We start from the raw sequence: 22,816 nt of genomic DNA, 5'->3' as shown, positions 1-22,816 counted from the left end.
GCTTCCTGCCCAACTGCATAGTACCAACTGTAAGGTTTGGTGAAGGAGGAATAATGGTCTGAGGCTGTTTTTCATGGTTAGGGATCCATGTGGAAGAACTTGACTAGCCTGCACAGAGCCCTGACCTCAACCCCATCAGACACCTTTGGGATGAATTGGAACACCGACTGCGAGCCAGGCCTTATCGCCCAACATCAGTGCCCAACCTCACTAATGCTCTTGTGGCTGAATGGAAGCAAGTCCCTGCAGCAATGTTCCAACATCTAGTAGAAATCCTTCCCAGAACAGTGGAGGCTGTTATAGCAGCAAAGGGACCAACTTCATATTAATGCCCATGGTTTTGGAATGAGACGTTCGACAAGCAGGTGTCCACATACTTTTGGTCATGTAGTATAATTGTATGTGTGGGGTACAGAAATTAGGTAGTCATTAATAAATCATGCAACTTATTATGTGACTTGTTAAGCACATTTTTACTCCTGTACTTATTTAGGCTTGCCATAAGAAAGTGGTTAAATACTTATGGATTCAAGACATTTCAGCTTTACATTTTTGTATAAGAGCGTCTGCTAAATGACTTAAATGTAAATGTAAATGTATTCATTTGTAAACATTTCTTAAAACATAATTCCACTTTGACATCATGGGATATTGTGTGTAGGCCAGTGACACAACAAAATGTGGAAAAAGTCAATGGGTGTGAATACTTTCTGATTGCACTGTATGTGTAGTTCTATGCTTTGTGTAATTTCAGTTAGAACAGTATACATGTGACTGATAGTAAATATGCATAGGTGGGGATATCATAGTGAGGCCGTGTTGTGTGATCACTTGGGTTCCATTTCAGGCATGGACACACTTTATTGATTGAAAGCGTCAATTGCTTTTCATCTGAGAATCCATCTGATGAATACCACTGAGTATGAGCTGACATTTTCCTGTTGATACAAGACCATTATTACCTTTTCTCAAGGCCGAATCCTAACTCTGTCGTTCAACTCTATTGTTAATGGAAAGATTGCCTCGTTGCTAGAATCATTTGACCGTATTCAGTAGCTCATAGTTTGACGTGAGGATGAATCTGTGAAATGACATTAGCAGGTTTCTAATCACGGACCTTTTGTCTGACCCTGACACATTTATAACGATATCCCCGTGACTAGTAAGAGCTGTGGTGCTTTGTGATAAAAGAAACAGCATCCAGTCTTTCTCTTCTCCTCTCCTCCATAAAGGGCTTTCATATGGTGGCAACAAAGCAATAAAGGCCAAACTACGGAAAATGTATCATATTGATTCATACTGGAATACACTATATATCTTATAAAGGAAAATAGCTTGGTTGAAATGATTCATTCTTCAGAGTTCACGAAAGGGTACAAGCTGGGTACAAGGGTTCAAGTACAATTTCTTTCAGATCAGGACGCTATACCATGTATGGAACTTTAGTGCGAGAAAAAGTGATGTTCAAATAGTATTTTCCAAAGCAATTTGATAACTGTGCCGCTTTCAATTTCCGCGCTCCCTTGGGAGCATGACGTGACGTTAATTCACACTAACCTAATGTAGCAGGGCGTAGAAGAAACACCTAAAACTAGACCCCCGACGTTCTGGTCTTGACGAGAAGAGAGAAAAAAACTGTCAGGGGAGGTTCTCTTCTGAACTGTTCAGCCAATCCAGTACATTTGGAGGAGGACTTAAGAGGGAATGTAGCCTTTGGAACAGGCACTCTTCTATTTACCCTGAAAACCGGAACTTACAGTTGTTGGCAATTCCGCTAAGGCTAATTCACACCAATTTATTCCCCTTTTTCATTCCCCGACCTTATTTAGCATGGCTAAAGGTTATCCAAAATCACATGTAATGGCAAAAATGATATGAGAGCTCATAACATTATAGCTGCAAGCAGCATTGAAACGGGGTGCTGGCCGATGGGCAAGCTGAAAGAGACAGTTGCATGGAAGCATTAAACATCCTCCCTCGGATAAATCTAACAATTGAAAACACTAATGTGCAAGTTTCAAGTTGTTAAAGCAAATATCATTTGAGTTATTAGAGTTCAATTGAGGACGCACATATTTTTATTATTTATTTTACAAAGATTCCATGCAAATTTGTCCCTTATGATGAGAAACACTGATATGCCAAGTTTCATGGTTGTATGTCAAACATGACGACAGGGCTGAGCCTTACTTTTAATGCTTATTACAGTGCCTCGAATGGACCAATCTGTGCCGGTTTTGGTGTCTGAGTAGTGATGTTAATATTCACTATATATACAAAAGTATGTGGACACCCCTTCAAATGAGTGGATTCAGCTATTTCACCTACACCCGTTGCTGACAGGTGTATAAAATCGAGCACACAGCCATGCCCAGGTCAACTGTAAGTACTCTTATTGTGAAGTGGAAACGTCTAGAAGCAATAACAGCTCAGCCTTGAAGTGGTAGGTCGCACAAGCTCACAGAACGGTACTGAAGCGCGTAACTCGTCTGTCCGTAGTCTGTCCTCAGTTGCAACACTCACTGCGAGTTCCAAACTGCCTCTGGAAGCAACGTCAGCACAATAACTGTTCGTCGGGAGCTTCATGAAATGGGTTTCCATGGCCGAGCAGCCGCACACAAGCCTAAGATCACCATGCGCAATGCGACGCGTCGGCTGGAGTGGTGTAAAACTCGCCGCCATTGGACTCTTGAGCAGTGGAAATGTGTTCTCTGGAGTGATGAATCACACTTCACAATCTGGCAGTCCAACGGACGAATCTGCCCAAATGCATAGTGCCAACTGTAAAGTTAGGCAAAGGAGGAATAATGGTCTGGGGCTATTTTTCATGGTTCGGGCTAGGCCCCTTAGTTCCAGTGAAGGGAAATCTTAACGCTACAGCATAAAAGTACATTCTAAACGATTCTATGCTTCCAAATTTGTGGCAACAGTTTGGGGAAGGCCTTTGCCTGCTTCAGCATGACAATCGAACACCTTTGGGATGAATTGGAATGCCGACTGTGAGCCAGACCTAATTGCCCAACATCAGTGCCCGACCTCACTAATGCTCTTGTGGCTGAAGGGAAGCAAGTCCCTGCAGCAATGTTCCAACATCTAGTGGAAAGCCTTCCCAGAAGAGTGGAGGCTTTTGTAGCAGCAAAGAGGGGACTAACTCCATATTAATGCCCATGATTTTGGAATGAGATGTTCGACGAGCACGTATCCACATACTTTTGGTCATTTAGGGTACTTCGATATTGCCAAAATATAGAAATGTTTATCAATCGGGCATTGAGATATTGCGACAAGTGCGGAAGAATTAAAAGAAAGAAGTATTCCATCCAAAACAATAGGTTTGCTTAACTATCGAAGTAATTTGAATGTCAGTGCAGATCAATCAATACACAGATACTAGGAAATGCAGATTATGATCTCAGCAGTATAATCTGTTAATGTTATGGGTGGAGGTATCAAATGTCCTCCTCCTCCTCCTCCTCCACAACATAAAAATGCCTTCGCCCCTTCAATGTCAGCTAGTGATGAGTTCAGCTTTTTTATTCACTTTGAACCTTTCAACTCGTTCAGTCAGAAGAATAAGTATTTTAACTAATTTGGTTCAGTAATGCGCAGAGCACCCACGACCCCCTACCGGCAGGGTTGGGTAGGTTACTTTCTAAATGTAATCTGTAACAGTTATTAGTTACCTGTCCAAAATTGTAATCAGTAACGTAACTTTTGGATTACCCAAACTCAGTAACGTAATCTGATTACATTCAGTTACTTTTAGATTACTTTCCGCTTAAAAGGTATTAGAAGAATACAAAAATGTATGTTACCAATTGAACGACATCTATTGCAGGATAAATCAGTGTTAAAGTTTACATAGCTGGCCATAAATGTATGTTACATATTACTTTATGGGTTGGTTATGTAGGCTTCTTCTAACCCACCGCTTTCTACAACATATAATAATATTCTGAAATGATATCTTTACATTAAAAACCAAAGTCTATCAGAATTTCAGTCATTCCAATAAATGTTATACCCCTTGATATTCAAGAACAGGACTTGGAAATATGGAAGTATAGATTAGCCAAATTGTTTTACCTGAGAATGACCCCAAAACAAAGGACTTATTAGCCAGCCCTACTCTGTTGTTTATGATTGTGTTGTCATGGAGGACTGATTGGGCTCATTGATTCGAGTTGAAAAATAAATGCTGCGCTCATGGAATGGCATGCTTTGAGCGCTACTGAAAACTGCTGGAGAAATGTAACCACTCTCAGATGAATAGACAGCGCTATGGATGCAAGGACTGTCCATCCATGATATCAAAAGTATTGTTTTAACCATGTTCTGAGGCTATACAGTGTTTGTTTACATTTACAATGTTTACAAACATTGGAGTAAAACAAGCTAATATGTTGGGTTCTCGAGTGTGACAGTTGAACTAAGCTCATGAGGCATTTATAAATTATATTCAAAAGTTTGGGATCACTTAGAAATGTCCTTTTTTTTAAAGAAAATATATTTTGTTGTCCATTAAAATTACATCAAATTGATCCGAAATTCAGTGTAGACATTGTTAATGTTGTAACTGACTTTTGTAGCTGGAAACAGCTGATTTTTAATGGAATGTCTACATACAGTAGGCGTACAGAGGCCCATTATCAGCAACCATCACTCATGTGTTCCAATGGCACGTTGTGTTAGCTAATCTAAGTTTATCATTTTAAAAAGCTAATTGATCATTTGAAAACCCCTTTGCAATTATGTTAGCACAGCTGAAAACTGTTGTGCTGATTAAGAGGCAATAAAACTGGCCTTCTTTAGACTAGTTGAGTATCTGGAGCACTAGCATTTGTGGGTTCGATTACAGGCTCAAAATGGCCAGATCAAATAACTTTCTTCTGAAACTCTTCAGTCTATTCTTGTTCTGAGAAATGAAGGCTATTCCATGTGAGAAATTGCCAAGAAAATTAAGATCTGGTACAACGCTGTGTACTACTCCTTTCACAGAACAGTGTAAACTGGCTCTAACCAGAACAAAAAGAGGAGTGGGAGGCCCCGGTGCACAACTGAGCAAGAGGACAAGTACATTAGAGAGTCTAGTTTGTGAAACAGACGCCTCACAAGTCCTCAACTGGCAGCTTCATTAAATAGTACCTGCAAAACACCAGTCTCAACGTCAACAGTGATGAGGCGACTCCAGGATGCTGGCCTTTTAAGCAGAGTTCCTCTGTCCAGTGTCTGTATTCTTCTGCCCATCTAAATCTTTTCATTTTATTGGCCAGTCTGAGATATGGCTTTTTCTTTGCAACTCTGCCTAGAAGGCCAGCATCCCAGAGTCGTCTCTTCACTGTTGACGTTGAGACCGGTGTTTTGCGGGTACTATTTAATGAAGCTGCAAGTTGAGGACTAGTGAGGCGTCTGTTTCTCAAACTAGACACTTTAATGGACTTGTCCTCTTGCTCAGTTGTGCACCGGGGCCTCCCACTCCTCTTTCTATTCTGGTTAGAGCCAGTGTGCGCTGTTCTGTGAAGAAATTAGTATTCAGCGTTGTACCAGATCTTCAGTTTCTTGGCAAATTCTCACATGGAATAGCCTTACTTTCTTAGAACAAGAATAGATTGAGGAGTTTCGGAAGAAAGTTCTTTGTTTCTCGCCATTTTCAGCCTGTAATCGAACCCACAAATGCTGATGCTCCAGATACTCAACTAGTCTAAAGAAGGCCAGTTTTATTGCTTCTTAATCAGAACAACAGTTGTGCTAACATAATTGCAAAAGGGGTTTCTAATGATCAATTAGCCTTTTAAAATGATAAACTTGGATTAGCTAACACAATGTGCCATTGGAACACAGGAGTGACGGTTGCTGATAATGGGCCTCTGTACGACTGTAGATATTCCATAAAAAATCAGCTGTTTCCAGCTACAATAGTCATTTACAACATTAACAATGTCTACACTGTATTTCTGATCAATTTGATGTTATTTTAATGGGCAAAAAATGTGCTTTTCTTTCAAAAACAAGGACATTTCTAAGTGACCCCAAACTTTTGAACGGTTGTGTATATATATATTGGGGCGGCAGCGTAGCCTAGTGGTTAGAGCGTTGGACTATTAACCGAAAGGTTGCAAGATCGAATCCCCGAGCTGACAAGGTACAAATCTGTCGTTTTGCCCCTGAACAAGGCAGTTAACGCACTTTTCCTAGGCCGTCATTGCAAATAAGAATTTGTTGTTAACTGACTTGCCTAGTTAAATAAAGGTAAAATAAAAATAAAATATCAATTGATTCTTGAAGAATATAATTTATAAATGCCTCATGAGCTTAGTTCAACTGTCACACTCCTTGAGAACCCAAAATATAAGCTTACAGCTTACAATGTTTGTAAACATTGTAAATGTAAACAAACACTGTATAGCCTCAGAACATGGTTAAAACAATACTTTTGATATCATGGATGGACAGTCAATAGCTCTGTCTATTAATCTGAGAGTGGTTACATTTCTCCAGCAGTTGTCAGTAGCGATCAAAACATGCCACTCCATTTATTTTTCAACTCGAATCAATGAGCCCAATTAGTCCTCCATGACAGCAAAACCCAAACTTTTGAACGGTAGTATATATATATATATATAATTTACAAGTCAAAAAATGGATGTAGCAACTACAGATTGCCCCTTTAAGTCTATCAAAAGTGTGCGAGTTTGAGCATGTGTCCATTAGGCCTATGGATTTATTATTTATTAGTATGAATTAGACTGAGCAATAAAAGCCTCACTTTTAATCCATTGGCTGGGATCTGCACAATGCAGTTGTTGCAATAGTGCATTTTCACTTGCTGTCCACTGGTTTCAAAAACAATGATTGATTGGCAGCTTCATCTTCTTAAATTAAACCATTATTGGTTGATTATATCCGTTACTCCCCAACCCTGCCTACCGGCGAACAATAAACAAAAACTCAAAATAAGAATTATTCTATAAGCTTTTCGTTCACCATAGAGGGTTTATTGGAGCTGTCATTTGTGACTGTGACTTATAAAAGTGTGCTTCAAACAATGTACATTTGTGATTGCAAGGCATAGAAATAAAGTTAATTCTTGATCTAGATCTAGTCCTTTTGCGACTGTAACTAGACCTTGTTTTAAGGTATCAAGAATTAATCTTATTTCTATGCCTAGCAATCACAAATGTACAATGTTTTAAGCACACTTTTATAGATCTATGGTGAACGAGAGGCTTGTATAATCATGATTCTTTCAAGTTTTTTGTTTATCGTTGGCCGTCAGGAGGCTGCGAGTGCTGTGAATGACTCTTGGCGGAACGCTTGACTGCCGCGAGAGAGATTAGCACAATGCCGTTTGCAAGCTCCAGAAGGCCCCCAAACTATTAGCTCTCAAATTCAAGCTTGTTGAGTAGAGGCAGGCTGTAGGCACTGTATGTTTTGGTTCTACAAAGCTGTCCATCGATAACATTCAATAATCAATTAATTGCATTCATTCTGACACCATGTGATCAATTATCAGTTCCAAACATATCGATTTCCTTTTCTATGCTGCATGCAGCATGATCTATTTTCCTGCACGCACATACTCTATGATAGACAGTTGGTGCATACTGTATGATAGACAGTTGGTGCATACTGTATGATAGACTGTTGGTGCATAATACATGATAGACAGTTTGTGCATACTGTATGATAGACTGTTGGTGCATACTGTATGATAGACAGTTGGTGCATACTGTATGATAGACAGTTGGTGCATACTGTATGATAGACTGTTGGTGCATACTGTATGATAGACAGTTGGTGCATACTGTATGATAGACAGTTGGTGCATACTGTATGATAGACAGTTGATGCATACTGTATGATAGACTGTTGGTGCATACTGTATGATAGACAGTTGGAGCATACTGTATGATAGACAGTTGGTGCATACTGTATGATAGACAGTTGGTGCAGACTGTATGATAGACAGTTGGTGTGACCTGTATGATAGACTGTTGGTGCATACTGTATGATAGACAGTTGGAGCATACTGTATGATAGACAGTTGGTGCATACTGTATGATAGACAGTTGGTGCATACTGTATGATAAACAGTTGGTGCATACTGTATGATAGACAATTGGTGCATACTGTATGATAGACAGTTGGTGCATACTGTATGATAGACAGTTGGTGCAGACTGTATGATAGACTGTTGGTGCATACTGTATGATAGACAGTTGGTGCACACTGATAGACAGTTGGTGCATACTGTATGATAGACAGTTGGTGCAGACTGTATGATAGATAGTTGGTGCATACTGTATGATAGACAGTTGGTGCACACTGATAGACAGTTGGTGCATACTGTATGATAGATAGTTGGTGCAGACTGTATGATAGACTGTTGGTGCATACTCTATGATAGACAGTTGGTGCACACTGATAGACAGTTGGTGCATACTGTATGATAGACTGTTGGTGCGTACTGTATGATAGACTGTTGGTGCGTACTGTATGATGGACTGTTGGTGCATACTGTATGATAGACTGTTGGTGCATACTGTATGATAGACTGTTGGTGCATACTGTATGATAGACAGTTGGTGCATACTGTATGATAGACAGTTGGTGCATACTGTATGATAGACAGTTGGTGCATACTGTATGATAGACAGTTGGTGCATACTGTATGATAGACAGTTGGTGCATACTGTATGATAGACAGTTGGTGCATACTGTATGATAGACAGTTGGTGCATACTGTATGATAGACTGTTGGTGCATACTGTATGATAGACAGTTGGTGCATACTGTATGATAGACAGTTGGTGCATACTGTATGATAGACTGTTGGTGCGTACTGTATGATAGACTGTTGGTGTGTACTGTATGATAGACAGTTGGTGCATACTGTATGATAGACTGTTGGTGCATACTGTATGATAGACTGTTGGTGCATACTGTATGATAGACAGTTGGTGCATACTGTATGATAGACAGTTGGTGCATACTGTATGATAGACAGTTGGTGCATACTGTATGATAGACTGTTGGTGCATACTGTATGATAGACAGTTGGTGCATACTGTATGATAGACTGTTGGTGCATACTGTATGATAGACACTTGGTGCATACTGTATGATAAACAGTTGGTGCATACTGTATGATAGACTGTTGGTGCATACTGTATGATAGACAGTTGGTACATACTGTATGATAGACAGTTGGTGCATACTGTATGATAGACAGTTGGTGCATACTGTATGATAGACAGTTGGTGCATACTGTATGATAGACAGTTGGTGCAGACTGTATGATAGACAGTTGGTGCGACCTGTATGATAGACTGTTGGTGCATACTGTATGTTAGACAGTTGGTGCATACTGTATGATAGATAGTTGGTGCATACTGTATGATAGACAGTTGGTGCAGACTGTATGATAGACAGTTGGTGCGACCTGTATGATAGACTGTTGGTGCATACTGTATGATAGACAGTTGGTGCATACTGTATGATAGACAGTTGGTGCATACTGTATGATAGACAGTTGGTGCAGACTGTATGATAGACAGTTGGTGCAACCTGTATGATAGACAGTTGGTGCGACCTGTATGATAGACAGTTGGTGCGACCTGTATGATAGACTGTTGGTGCATACGGTATGATAGACAATTGGTGCATACTGTATGATAGACAGTTGGTGCATACTGTATGATAGACAGTTGGTGCATACTGTATGATAGACAGTTGGTGCAGACTGTATGATAGACAGTTGGTGCGACCTGTATGATAGACAGTTGGTGCGACCTGTATGATAGACTGTTGGTGCATACTGTATGATAGACTGTTGGTGCATACTGTATGATAGACAGTTGGTGCATACTGTATGATAGACAATTGATGCATACTGTATGATAGACAGTTGGTGCATACTGTATGATAGACGTTGGTGCATACTGTATGATAGACAGTTGGTGCACACTGATAGACAGTTGGTGCATACTGTATGATAGATAGTTGGTGCAGACTGTATGATAGACTCTTGGTGCATACTGTATGATAGACAGTTGGTGCATACTGTATGATAGACTGTTGGTGCGTACTGTATGATAGACTGTTGGTGCGTACTGTATGATAGACTGTTGGTGCGTACTGTATGATAGACTGTTGGTGCACACTGTATGATAGACTGTTGGTGCACACTGTATGATAGACTGTTGGTGCATACTGTATGATAGACTGTTGGTGCATACTGTATGATAGACAGTTGGTGCATACTGTATGATAGACAGTTGGTGCATACTGTATGATAGACAGTTGGTGCAGACTGTATGATAGACAGTTGGTGCAGACTGTATGATAGACAGTTGGTGCATACTGTATGATAGACAGTTGGTGCACACTGATAGACAGTTGGTGCATACTGTATGATAGATAATTGGTGCAGACTGTATGATAGACTGTTGGTGCGACCTGTATGATAGACTGTTGGTGCAGTTGGTGCACACTGATAGACAGTTGGTGCATACTGTATGATAGACTGTTGGTGCGTACTGTATGATAGACTGTTGGTGCGTACTGTATGATAGACTGTTGGTGCATACTGTATGATAGACTGTTGGTGCATACTGTATGATAGACTGTTGGTGCATACTGTATGATAGACAGTTGGTGCATACTGTATGATAGACAGTTGGTGCATACTGTATGATAGACAGTTGGTGCATACTGTATGATAAACAGTTGGTGCATACTGTATGATAGACAGTTGGTGCATACAGTATGCTAGACAGTTGGTGCATACTGTATGATAGACTGTTGGTGCATACTGTATGATAGACAGTTGGTGCATACTGTATGATAGACAGTTGGTGCATACTGTATGATAGACTGTTGGTGCATACTGTATGATAGACTGTTTGTGCGTACTGTATGATAGACAGTTGGTGCATACTGTATGATAGACTGTTGGTGCATACTGTATGATAGACAGTTGGTGCATACTGTATGATAGACTGTTGGTGCATACTGTATGATAGACAGTTGGTGCATACTGTATGATAGACAGTTGGTGCATACTGTATGATAGACAGTTGGTGCATACTGTATGATAGACTGTTGGTGCATACTGTATGATAGACAGTTGGTGCATACTGTATGATAGACTGTTGGTGCATACTGTATGATAGACAGTTGGTGCATACTGTATGATAAACAGTTGGTGCATACTGTATGATAGACTGTTGGTGCATACTGTATGATAGACAGTTGGTACATACTGTATGATAGACAGTTGGTGCATACTGTATGATAGACAGTTGGTGCATACTGTATGATAGACAGTTGGTGCATACTGTATGATAGACAGTTGGTGCAGACTGTATGATAGACAGTTGCTGCGACCTGTATGATAGACTGTTGGTGCATACTGTATGTTAGACAGTTGGTGCATACTGTATGATAGATAGTTGGTGCATACTGTATGATAGACAGTTGGTGCAGACTGTATGATAGACAGTTGGTGCGACCTGTATGATAGACTGTTGGTGCATACTGTATGATAGACAGTTGGTGCATACTGTATGATAGACAGTTGGTGCATACTGTATGATAGACAGTTGGTGCAGACTGTATGATAGACAGTTGGTGCAACCTGTAAGATATACAGTTTGTGCGACCTGTATGATAGACAGTTGGTGCGACCTGTATGATAGACTGTTGGTGCATACTGTATGATAGACAATTGGTGCATACTGTATGATAGACAGTTGGTGCATACTGTATGATAGACAGTTGGTGCATACTGTATGATAGACAGTTGGTGCATACTGTATGATAGACAGTTGGTGCAGACTGTATGATAGACAGTTGGTGCGACCTGTATGATAGACAGTTGGTGCGACCTGTATGATAGACTGTTGGTGCATACTGTATGATAGACTGTTGGTGCATACTGTATGATAGACAGTTGGTGCATACTGTATGATAGACAATTGGTGCATACTGTATGATAGACAGTTGGTGCATACTGTATGATAGACAGTTGCTGCAGACTGTATGATAGACTGTTGGTGCATACTGTATGATAGACAGTTGGCGCACACTGATAGACAGTTGGTGCATACTGTATGATAGACTGTTGGTGCGTACTGTATGATAGACTGTTGGTGCATACTGTATGATAGACTGTTGGTGCATACTGTATGATAGACTGTTGGTGCGTACTGTATGATAGACTGTTGGTGCATACTGTATGATAGACAGTTGGTGCATACTGTATGATAGACAGTTGGTGCATACTGTATGATAGACAGTTGGTGCAACCTGTATGATAGACAGTTGGTGCATACTGTATGATAGACAGTTGGTGCAGACTGTATGATAGACTGTTGGTGCATACTGTATGATAGACAGTTGGTGCACACTGATAGACAGTTGGTGCATACTGTATGATAGATAGTTGGTGCAGACTGTATGATAGACTCTTGGTGCATACTGTATGATAGACAGTTGGTGCATACTGTATGATAGACTGTTGGTGCATACTCTATGATAGACTGTTGGTGCATACTGTATGATAGACTGTTGGTGCATACTGTATGATAGACAGTTGGTGCATACTGTATGATAGACAGTTGGTGCAGACTGTATGATAGACAGTTTGTGCAACCTGTATGATAGACATTTGGTGCGACCTGTATGATAGACTGTTGGTGCATACTGTATGATAGACAATTGGTGCATACTGTATGATAGACAGTTGGTGCATACTGTATGATAGACAGTTGGTGCATACTGTATGATAGACAGTTGGTGCAGACTGTATGATAGACAGTTGGTGCAGACTGTATGATAGACAGTTGGTGCATACTGTATGATAGACAGTTGGTGAACACTGATAGACAGTTGGTGCATACTGTATGATATATAGTTGGTGCAGACTGTATGATAGACTGTTGGTGCGACCTGTATGATAGACTGTTGGTGCAGTTGGTGCACACTGATAGACAGTTGGTGCATACTGTATGATAGACTGTTGGTGCGTACTGTATGATAGACTGTTGGTGCGTACTGTATGATAGACAGTTGGTTCATACTGTATGATAGACAGTTGGTGCAGACTGTATGATAGACAGTTGGTGCGACCTGTATGATAGACAGTTGGTGCGACCTGTATGATAGACTGTTGGTGCATACTGTATGATAGACTGTTGGTGCATACTGTATGATAGACAGTTGGTGCATACTGTATGATAGACAGTTGCTGCAGACTGTATGATAGACTGTTGGTGCATACTGTATGATAGACAGTTGGCGCACACTGATAGACAGTTGGTGCATACTGTATGATAGACTGTTGGTGCGTACTGTATGATAGACTGTTGGTGCATACTGTATGATAGACTGTTGGTGCATACTGTATGATAGACTGTTGGTGCGTACTGTATGATAGACTGTTGGTGCATACTGTATGATAGACAGTTGGTGCATACTGTATGATAGACAGTTGGTGCATACTGTATGATAGACAGTTGGTGCAACCTGTATGATAGACAGTTGGTGCACACTGTATGATAGACAGTTGGTGCAGACTGTATGATAGACTGTTGGTGCATACTGTATGATAGACAGTTGGTGCACACTGATAGACAGTTGGTGCATACTGTATGATAGATAGTTGGTGCAGACTGTATGATAGACTCTTGGTGCATACTGTATGATAGACAGTTGGTGCACACTGTATGATAGACTGTTGGTGCATACTCTATGATAGACTGTTGGTGCATACTGTATGATAGACAGTTGGTGCATACTGTATGATAGACAGTTGGTGCAGACTGTATGATAGACAGTTGGTGCATACTGTATGATAGACAGTTGGTGCAGACTGTATGATAGACAGTTGGTGCAGACTGTATGATAGACAGTTGGTGGGACCTGTATGATAGACTGTTGGTGCATACTGTATGATAGACAGTTGGTGCATACTGTATGATAGACAGTTGGTGCAGACTGTATGATAGACAGTTTGTGCAACCTGTATGATAGACATTTGGTGCGACCTGTATGATAGACTGTTGGTGCATACTGTATGATAGACAATTGGTGCATACTGTATGATAGACAGTTGGTGCATACTGTATGATAGACAGTTGGTGCATACTGTATGATAGACAGTTGGTGCAGACTGTATGATAGACAGTTGGTGCAGACTGTATGATAGACAGTTGGTGCATACTGTATGATAGACAGTTGGTGCACACTGATAGACAGTTTTTGCATACTGTATGATATATAGTTGGTGCAGACTGTATGATAGACTGTTGGTGCGACCTGTATGATAGACTGTTGGTGCAGTTGGTGCACACTGATAGACAGTTGGTGCATACTGTATGATAGACTGTTGGTGCGTACTGTATGATAGACTGTTGGTGCGTACTGTATGATAGACTGTTGGTGCATACTGTATGATAGACTGTTGGTGCATACTGTATGATAGACTGTTGGTGCATACTGTATGATAGACAGTTGGTGCATACTGTATGATAGACAGTTGGTGCATACTGTATGATAGACAGTTGGTGCATACTGTATGATAAACAGTTGGTGCATACTATATGATAGACAGTTGGTGCATACTGTATGATAGACAGTTGGTGCATACTGTATGATAGACTGTTGGTGCATACTGTATGATAGACAGTTGGTGCATACTGTATGATAGACAGTTGGTGCATACTGTATGATAGACTGTTGGTGCGTACTGTATGATAGACTGTTGGTGCGTACTGTATGATAGACAGTTGGTGCATACTGTATGATAGACTGTTGGTGCATACTGTATGATAGACAGTTGGTGCATACTGTATGATCAACTGTTGGTGCATACTGTATGATAGACAGTTGGTGCATACTGTATGATAGACAGTTGGTGCGTACTGTATGATAGACTGTTGGTGCATACTGTATGATAGACAGTTGGTGCATACTGTATGATAGACTGTTGGTGCATACTGTATGATAGACTGTTGGTGCGTACTGTATGATAGACAGTTGGTGCATACTGTATGATAGACTGTTGGTGCATACTGTATGATAGACAGTTGGTGCATACTGTATGATCGACTGTTGGTGCATACTGTATGATAGACAGTTGGTGCATACTGTATGATAGACAGTTGGTGCGTACTGTATGATAGACTGTTGGTGCATACTGTATGATAGACAGTTGGTGCATACTGTATGATAGACTGTTGGTGCATACTGTATGATAGACAGTTGGTGCATACTGTATGATAGACAGTTGGTGCGACCTGTATGATAGACTGTTGGTGCATACTGTATGTTAGACAGTTGGTGCATACTGTATGATAGATAGTTGGTGCATACTGTATGATAGACAGTTGGTGCAGACTGTATGATAGACAGTTGGTGCGACCTGTATGATAGACTGTTGGTGCATACTGTATGATAGACAGTTGGTGCATACTGTATGATAGACAGTTGGTGCATACTGTATGATAGACAGTTGGTGCAGACTGTATGATAGACAGTTGGTGCAACCTGTATGATATACAGTTGGTGCGACCTGTATGATAGACAGTTGGTGCGACCTGTATGATAGACTGTTGGTGCATACTGTATGATAGACAATTGGTGCATACTGTATGATAGACAGTTGGTGCATACTGTATGATAGACAGTTGGTGCATACTGTATGATATCAAATCAAATCAAATCAAATCAAATCAAATTTATTTATATAGCCCTTCGTACATCAGCTGAAATCTCAAAGTGCTGTACAGAAACCCAGCCTAAAACCCCAAACAGCAAGCAATGCATGTGAAAGAAGCACGGTGGCTGGGAAAAACTCCCTAGGAAAAACTCCTGAGAAAGGCCAAAAACCTAGGAAGAAACCTAGAGAGGAACCAGGCTATGAGGGGTGGCCAGTCCTCTTCTGGCTGTGCCGGGTGGATATTAGACAGTTGGTGCATACTGTATGTTAGACAGTTGGTGCATACTGTATGATAGATAGTTGGTGCATACTGTATGATAGACAGTTGGTGCAGACTGTATGATAGACAGTTGGTGCGACCTGTATGATAGACTGTTGGTGCATACTGTATGATAGACAGTTGGTGCATACTGTATGATAGACAGTTGGTGCATACTGTATGATAGACAGTTGGTGCATACTGTATGATAGACTGTTGGTGCGTACTGTATGATAGACTGTTGGTGCATACTGTATGATAGACTGTTGGTGCATACTGTATGATAGACTGTTGGTGCGTACTGTATGATAGACTGTTGGTGCATACTGTATGATAGACAGTTGGTGCATACTGTATGATAGACAGTTGGTGCATACTGTATGATAGACAGTTGGTGCATACTGTATGATAGACAGTTGGTGCATACTGTATGATAGACAGTTGGTGCATACTGTATGATAGACAGTTGGTGCAGACTGTATGATAGACTGTTGGTGCATACTGTATGATAGACAGTTGGTGCACACTGATAGACAGTTGGTGCATACTGTATGATAGACTGTTGGTGCATACTGTATGATAGACAGTTGGTGCATACTGTATGATAGACAGTTGGTGCATACTGTATGATAGACAGTTGGTGCATACTGTATGATAGACAGTTGGTGCATACTGTATGATAGACAGTTGGTGCAGACTGTATGATAGACTGTTGGTGCATACTGTATGATAGACAGTTGGTGCACACTGATAGACAGTTGGTGCATACTGTATGATAGACTGTTGGTGCGTACTGTATGATAGACTGTTGGTGCATACTGTATGATAGACAGTTGGAGCATACTGTATGATAGACAGTTGGTGCATACTGTATGATAGACTGTTGGTGCATACTGTATGATAGAATGTTGGTGGTCGGAACACATATTTATCCTGCCGTTTTCATTGCGGCCAGCAAAGGTCAAACAAACTACTAAAATTAACAAATCACTCGGAAAAAAGAAACATGACTGTCAAGTCAGTAAAAAGAACAAATTGTTTGCGAACTGCACATCACTAATGTCAGCTAAGGAAATGATTAATCCATCTTCATTCTCTGATTAAACATATAATATTATATTTCATGATGTGGAGCCCAGCTGCAAACGATAGTACAGTACATTGTGCTCTGTAACCTCTATGTGTATGTTTATCCAGCAATATGTTTGTTGACCTCTAAATTAACTGAGGTGAGGTAAAGTTTACATTATGGCCAAGAACAGCAGAACGTAGAACTGTGAATACGCATCTAAACTGCAATTGTATCACTTTTATTTTTGCCCTGCATGACCGGTTAACTCTTAAAGGGGAACTCCAACCACAAACTACACTGGGAGATATAGGCTAGGCCTTCTTGCTGATAAACAGGCTTCAAACCACTACTGTTGAGCAGTTTGTCATGAATTGACAATGGCGAATCACACAGGTTTGTCTTTTTTATTTTCTCTTGTTTTTCTCCAATAGAGCTTTGTACACGGATCCAAACCAATAACTCATTGGTAGTATTGCAGCAGCAGACAGCACAAGCTGCGCTCATCGGACCCACCCATTTGTCCTTCAAATCATAACAGTCAGAGTCACAATATTGATACAGCAAACGTGTTCTGAGTGGTTCAATATGTCCAATCGTTTCCTATTTCAGAGTGCTGATGATCCATCTCTGGGATATATGGTGTGGGGATCCGCTGTGTGATGGATGGATGGATGGATGGATGGAATCCTTAAGCTGTGGTTGTCTGTAGGTCATGTCATCAGATAATCCTAGACCTTGGTGCGAATACTATTCGAAGTCATTTCAAAAACTTTATCGGGGCTTAATTGAGCTTGTCTGGCGCACGGGAAGCAATATAACAGTCCAATATAACAATGTACAAACCCTGCCCATCTAGCACTCCAGGCAGGCTAAAGCATACTGTGTGTGTGTGTGTGTGTGTGTGTGTGTGTGTGTGTGTGTGTGTGTGTGTGTGTGTGTGTGTGTGTGTGTGTGTGTGTGTGTGTGTGTGTGTGTGTGTGTGTGTGTGTGTGTGTGTGTGGAGATGCAGGCTGGATTGCGTTTCTCTGTCTGTCAGGAGTTCTCCTTCAGGAGAACGTTATTACTCTAACATTGTTAGACTGTGTATTCGGTCTTATAATGCTTACCTGTTAGACATTTATCACCTGATCCCCGACCCCTCCAAATGTTTCTAATCACAGTTCATTATCATCATCATAATTATTAAATAATGCAATCAAAATAACATGTATTATATTGTCAACTTAGTCACGTGACAATATAATTACAATTTATATTATTTTATTATATGCTGTTTATGAGCTCAATTCACTGTCTGCTAATTGAAAATGAACTCAATCTTGTGCTGAGAAGAATGAAATAGTAGGTTTAGAGGTGCTACTTAATTAGCAGGATGAGATTGATTTCCATTGTCAAAGCCTTCTGCTCGATGACTGTGAAGGTTGGGTGCACACTGCACATTTCATTTGCGTGAACCAAATAACTGATACAGAGCTTGGATGTATTGTAAGGAAATGATGAAATATAATGATAAAATATGTGGGCCACACCATAACCTCGTGAACGAACATTCAAAAGGCTAATTCTATCTAAGTATAAATGTAAATGTTCCTAGTGACTTAAACCATAGAGCTTAAATCAACAAAGCGCAACCACATGGAGCTAATTAGTAAAATTGCCAAATCCAACACCAAATGGCTCCTTGTCCATCCACCCGGGAGGGAACATTGACTTGAATGGGAATGCCCATTTGATCCATTTTAATCTATGGGCTACACAAGAGGGAAAAGCAATCACCACTAGAGGAAGAGGGTGGTTGGATTCCAGGGAAAAGCAATCAACACCCAATACAAAAAAACCTGATGAAGCATGGGATAGGTGTAGGGATGTTTTTTTTACCCAGAATTGTCTCGTTTCAGGAGACATCCTAATCACACCTAGTTGAACGTCCGTGTGTGTGTGCCTATGCATGCGTGTGTGTGTGTGTGTGTGTGTGGACACCCGATTTGTAAAGCTAGTCACACCTGCTGAGTATTCTTTGAGTGTGCGCCAGAGAGACAGATGTGCTCTACCTGGCCTCTTGGGAACAAGAAACCCTCAGTTAGCAGGACGTTCTTCAAGGTTCCTGGATAGTAAACACACACACCCGCCCACAAGGACACGTGCTGTATTACTAACAATATTCCCTCTTGGCTCTAACCACCTCTTTTCTCTGCAGACTCAACTCTCACTGCATCCAACACCAATCTGTGAAAGTACTCACAGTATTCACACTGCCAATCTGCTTGTCGCAAGTAAATAATTGCCTCTCTAGATTGTGTTTTAATTGGGCATCTCTACTCTATTTGACCACAACCTTACTCTATGCTTTGTTTTTACAAATTACTCTCCTGATCTATTTTCACAAACCAATGGTCTTTTTACAGTCTGTTGCCTCTGGTCAAATCTGGTGTAATTCACTGCATTCGTTTGCAATTTGAATACATAGCGTTATTAATTTGCTGTTACCTATTACGTATTCACTGTGACTAGCCTATTTGCTTTTCTGCTGTTGCCATGTCTTTTTAAACACTATGTGCCGCAAATAATGTAACTATTACTCTCTCCCCGCCACAGGTTCCCGTGGCAGGACCGAGGCTGAGCAGGTATGCTCTTGGGGGAGTGTAGTCGTACCAGTAGGCTACTGGAGGCTCTCTGTGGCAGGAGGAGGGTGATGGTGTCGATCATGAAGCTTCCCTGCTCCTTCTACTGCTCCCTCTGGTTCCTCCTGCTCTTGGGGGCCGGGTCTTTACTCCTCCTCGTACATCTCCAGGACCTCTCAGACATGCTCCAACAGCAGACCCCAGGTAAGTGTGTGGGTGAGTGGGGATGTAGGTGAAGGTGTGTATGTGTGTGTGCGTGTGCGTGTGTTTGTTAGTTTGTTTATTGGTATAGGCAGTAATGAAAGAGAGCATGGTAGAGACAGATACAAGTAGACATAGACAGGTATAGGATGCATGATGCGGGTGTTGGTGTGTCTCCACATAGCTTTACCGATCTCAGATTAGATCATGCCATTAGAGTTTAGTTGTTTTTTGTGTCACAAACAATCAACACAGGAAAAAAAAAGATGGGTGTGCATACAAAATGAAACAGAAAATACATTGTGAAGCATGTTTGGTATCATAAATGTCCAGTAAATGATAGCTTCTGACCAATAGGAATACCGTTGTTGGAGCGATCATGATAGACAAGCTATTTCAAATTTCATCAGTTTTGTGCTCTACTATATTGCTGTGCTGTACTATGTCTATTCCCTGCTGTGTGATCACAAGCGGATGCTATGATCTCTGTGGCAAAAGCATCTCTAGTAATAACAGCCACTTACTGGGAGCCAGCTGAGATTTCTGGGGCTGATTTGTTCTACTTATTGTCTGATACAGATGGTTGACGTAGAACCCAGACAGAGCCGGAGTGGATATACAGTTGAAGTCGGAAGTTTACATACACTTAGGTTGGAGTCATTAAAACTTGTTTTTCAACCACTCCACAAATTTCTTGTTAACAAACTATTGTTTTGGCAAGTCGGTTAGGACATCTACTTTGTGCATGACACAAGTAATTTTTCCAACAATTGTTTACAGATGGCAAATGGGTCATCCAAATGGACAATGACCCCAAGCATACTTCCAAAGTTGTGGCAAAATGGCTTAAGGACAACCAAGTCAAGGTATTGGAGTGGCCATCACAAAGCCTTGACCTCAAGCCTATAGAAAATTTGTTGGCAGAACTGAAAAAGCGTGTGCGAGCAAGGAGGCCTACAAACCTGACTCAGTTACACCAGCTCTGTCAGGAGGAAGGGGCCAACATTCACCCAACTTATTGTGAGAAGCTTGGGGAAGGCTACCCGAAACGTTTGACCAAAGTTAAACAATTTAAAGGTAATGCTACCAAATATGAATTGCGTGTATGTCAACTTCTGATCCACTGGGAATGTGATAAGAGATAAAAGCTGAAATAAATAATTCCCTGAACTATTATTCTGACATTTCACATTCTTAAAATAAAGTGGTGATCCTAACTGACCTAAGACAGGGAATTTTTACAAGGATTAAATGTCAGGAATTGTGAAAAACTGAGTTGAAATGTATTTGGCTAAGGTGTATGTAAACTTCCGACTTCAACTGTAACTCTCTTCGGTATTGAATCTGGCTCAGTGTTGTGCTTTTGGTATCTTTTTAAGTTACGTGACTTTGCAGTTATCCTCTCATTTGTTGGGATTTGGTGCAGTAATGAAGAGAATTGTCAAGGTTGTGCGCTACTGGTACGAAGTCAGGTGCAGGAGAGCAGTAAGTTGTGATCAGGCACACTTTATTTGGCAGAAGCACAAAAGACAGACGCAACTGCGTCCAAAATCCTCCAGCCACAGGTAAAAGTACATAAGCGCGAAAACACTCACAAACATACAAATGTATGACAAATATATACAACGGGTCAAAATACGATACCCGGGGGAAAAACCAGTCTGGAGCATCACACAAAACACGTAACAAAACAATTCCACACAAAGACATGGGGGGGGGGGAACAGAGGAATAAATACATGCAGTGTGATTAGGGAATGTAAACGAGGTGTGCAGGGAACAAGACAAAACAAATGGAACAATAAAAAATGATGCGGCGATGGCTAGAAAGCCGGTGACGTCGACCGAACAAGGAGAGGAGCCGACTTCGGCGGAAGTCATGACAAGAATATGTTCGAAATACATGTTCTTTTTAGGCTAAACCCATTCTAGACGTTTTTTATTGAACACAGCTTGTTATTATTGCGGTTGTTAAGATGGCACACCTCGTTTGTGGAATAGAATAAGAATAAATAGAATAGAATAAAAAGCAGGTCAGTGAAAGAAAAATAAATTGGAGAATGGCCGAGTTAGTCAATTACATATCACAGCTCAATATAATGGCATAAAAGAAGAAACACATAAGATATCACGGCTGTTCGAAGGATTGAACCAAAATGCAGCGTGTTCGTAGTTCCACATATTTATTAGACGTGAAACTGAATGCAATACATAAATAACTTGAATACACAAAAACAACAAACCGTGATGCAGAGAGGAAAACACACTACTCAAAAGATAATAACCCACAAACAGGAAGAGAAAAACCCCTACTTAAATATGATCTCTAATCAGAGGCAATGAGGATCAGCTGCCTCCAATTAGAGATCAACCCCAAACAACATAGAAATAGACAAACTAGAACTTAAACATAGAAATAGAAAACATAGAACAACACAAAACACCCCCTGTCACGCCCTGCCCTACTCTACTATAGAAAATGACATCTTACTAGGGTCAGGACGTGACATCAGAATCCATGTTAAAATTGCCTCTCTCTGAGAACCATCAGTAGGAAATTCAGAACACCCTGAAATTGGTTTGTGATGTCTTTATTGAAATTTGCTATGGTTTTCCCTTTTGAATCCTTCACGGACACAATAGATTAAACAAATGCAGATGTTCAATAATTCTATAACCCATGTAAGGAAATTGACATAGGGGGAGGGTGTAATTGTCAACGTGAGAGTACGGTGCGATTCCAATACCATTGTTGTTATGCTTCTGTTGTTGCCTCATGAAATACTAAAGAAACAAATCAAATTACCCAGACGTAAACAAACTTGAAGACAGACTAAATATAGTTGTTTGCGACTACATGATTAGCATGCTGCTAATTCATTTAGCCAAACACTAAATAACTACTTGTATTTTTTATTTTATTTCACCTTTATTTAACCAGGT

The 22,816-nt window shown here is 40.6% G+C and overlaps 1 protein-coding gene across 1 annotated transcript in view; it reads left to right on the top strand.

Moving 5' to 3' along the window:
- Positions 1–22,816, top strand: part of LOC115152310 (carbohydrate sulfotransferase 8-like) — a 90,204-nt gene that overhangs the window by 5,242 nt on the left and 62,146 nt on the right. Inside the window, exon 2 of the mRNA XM_029697072.1 lies at positions 19,648–19,877. Coding sequence (XP_029552932.1) covers positions 19,679–19,877 — 199 coding nt within the window. The 5' untranslated portion in view covers positions 19,648–19,678. The remainder of the gene's footprint in view (positions 1–19,647; positions 19,878–22,816) is intronic.

The sequence above is a fragment of the Salmo trutta genome, chromosome 17 (genome assembly GCF_901001165.1).
Source record: "Salmo trutta chromosome 17, fSalTru1.1, whole genome shotgun sequence".
Classification (NCBI taxonomy): Eukaryota; Metazoa; Chordata; class Actinopteri; order Salmoniformes; family Salmonidae; genus Salmo; species Salmo trutta.
The sequence above is the reverse complement of the archived record's forward strand: the minus strand, read 5'-3'. Positions and strand labels throughout refer to the sequence as shown.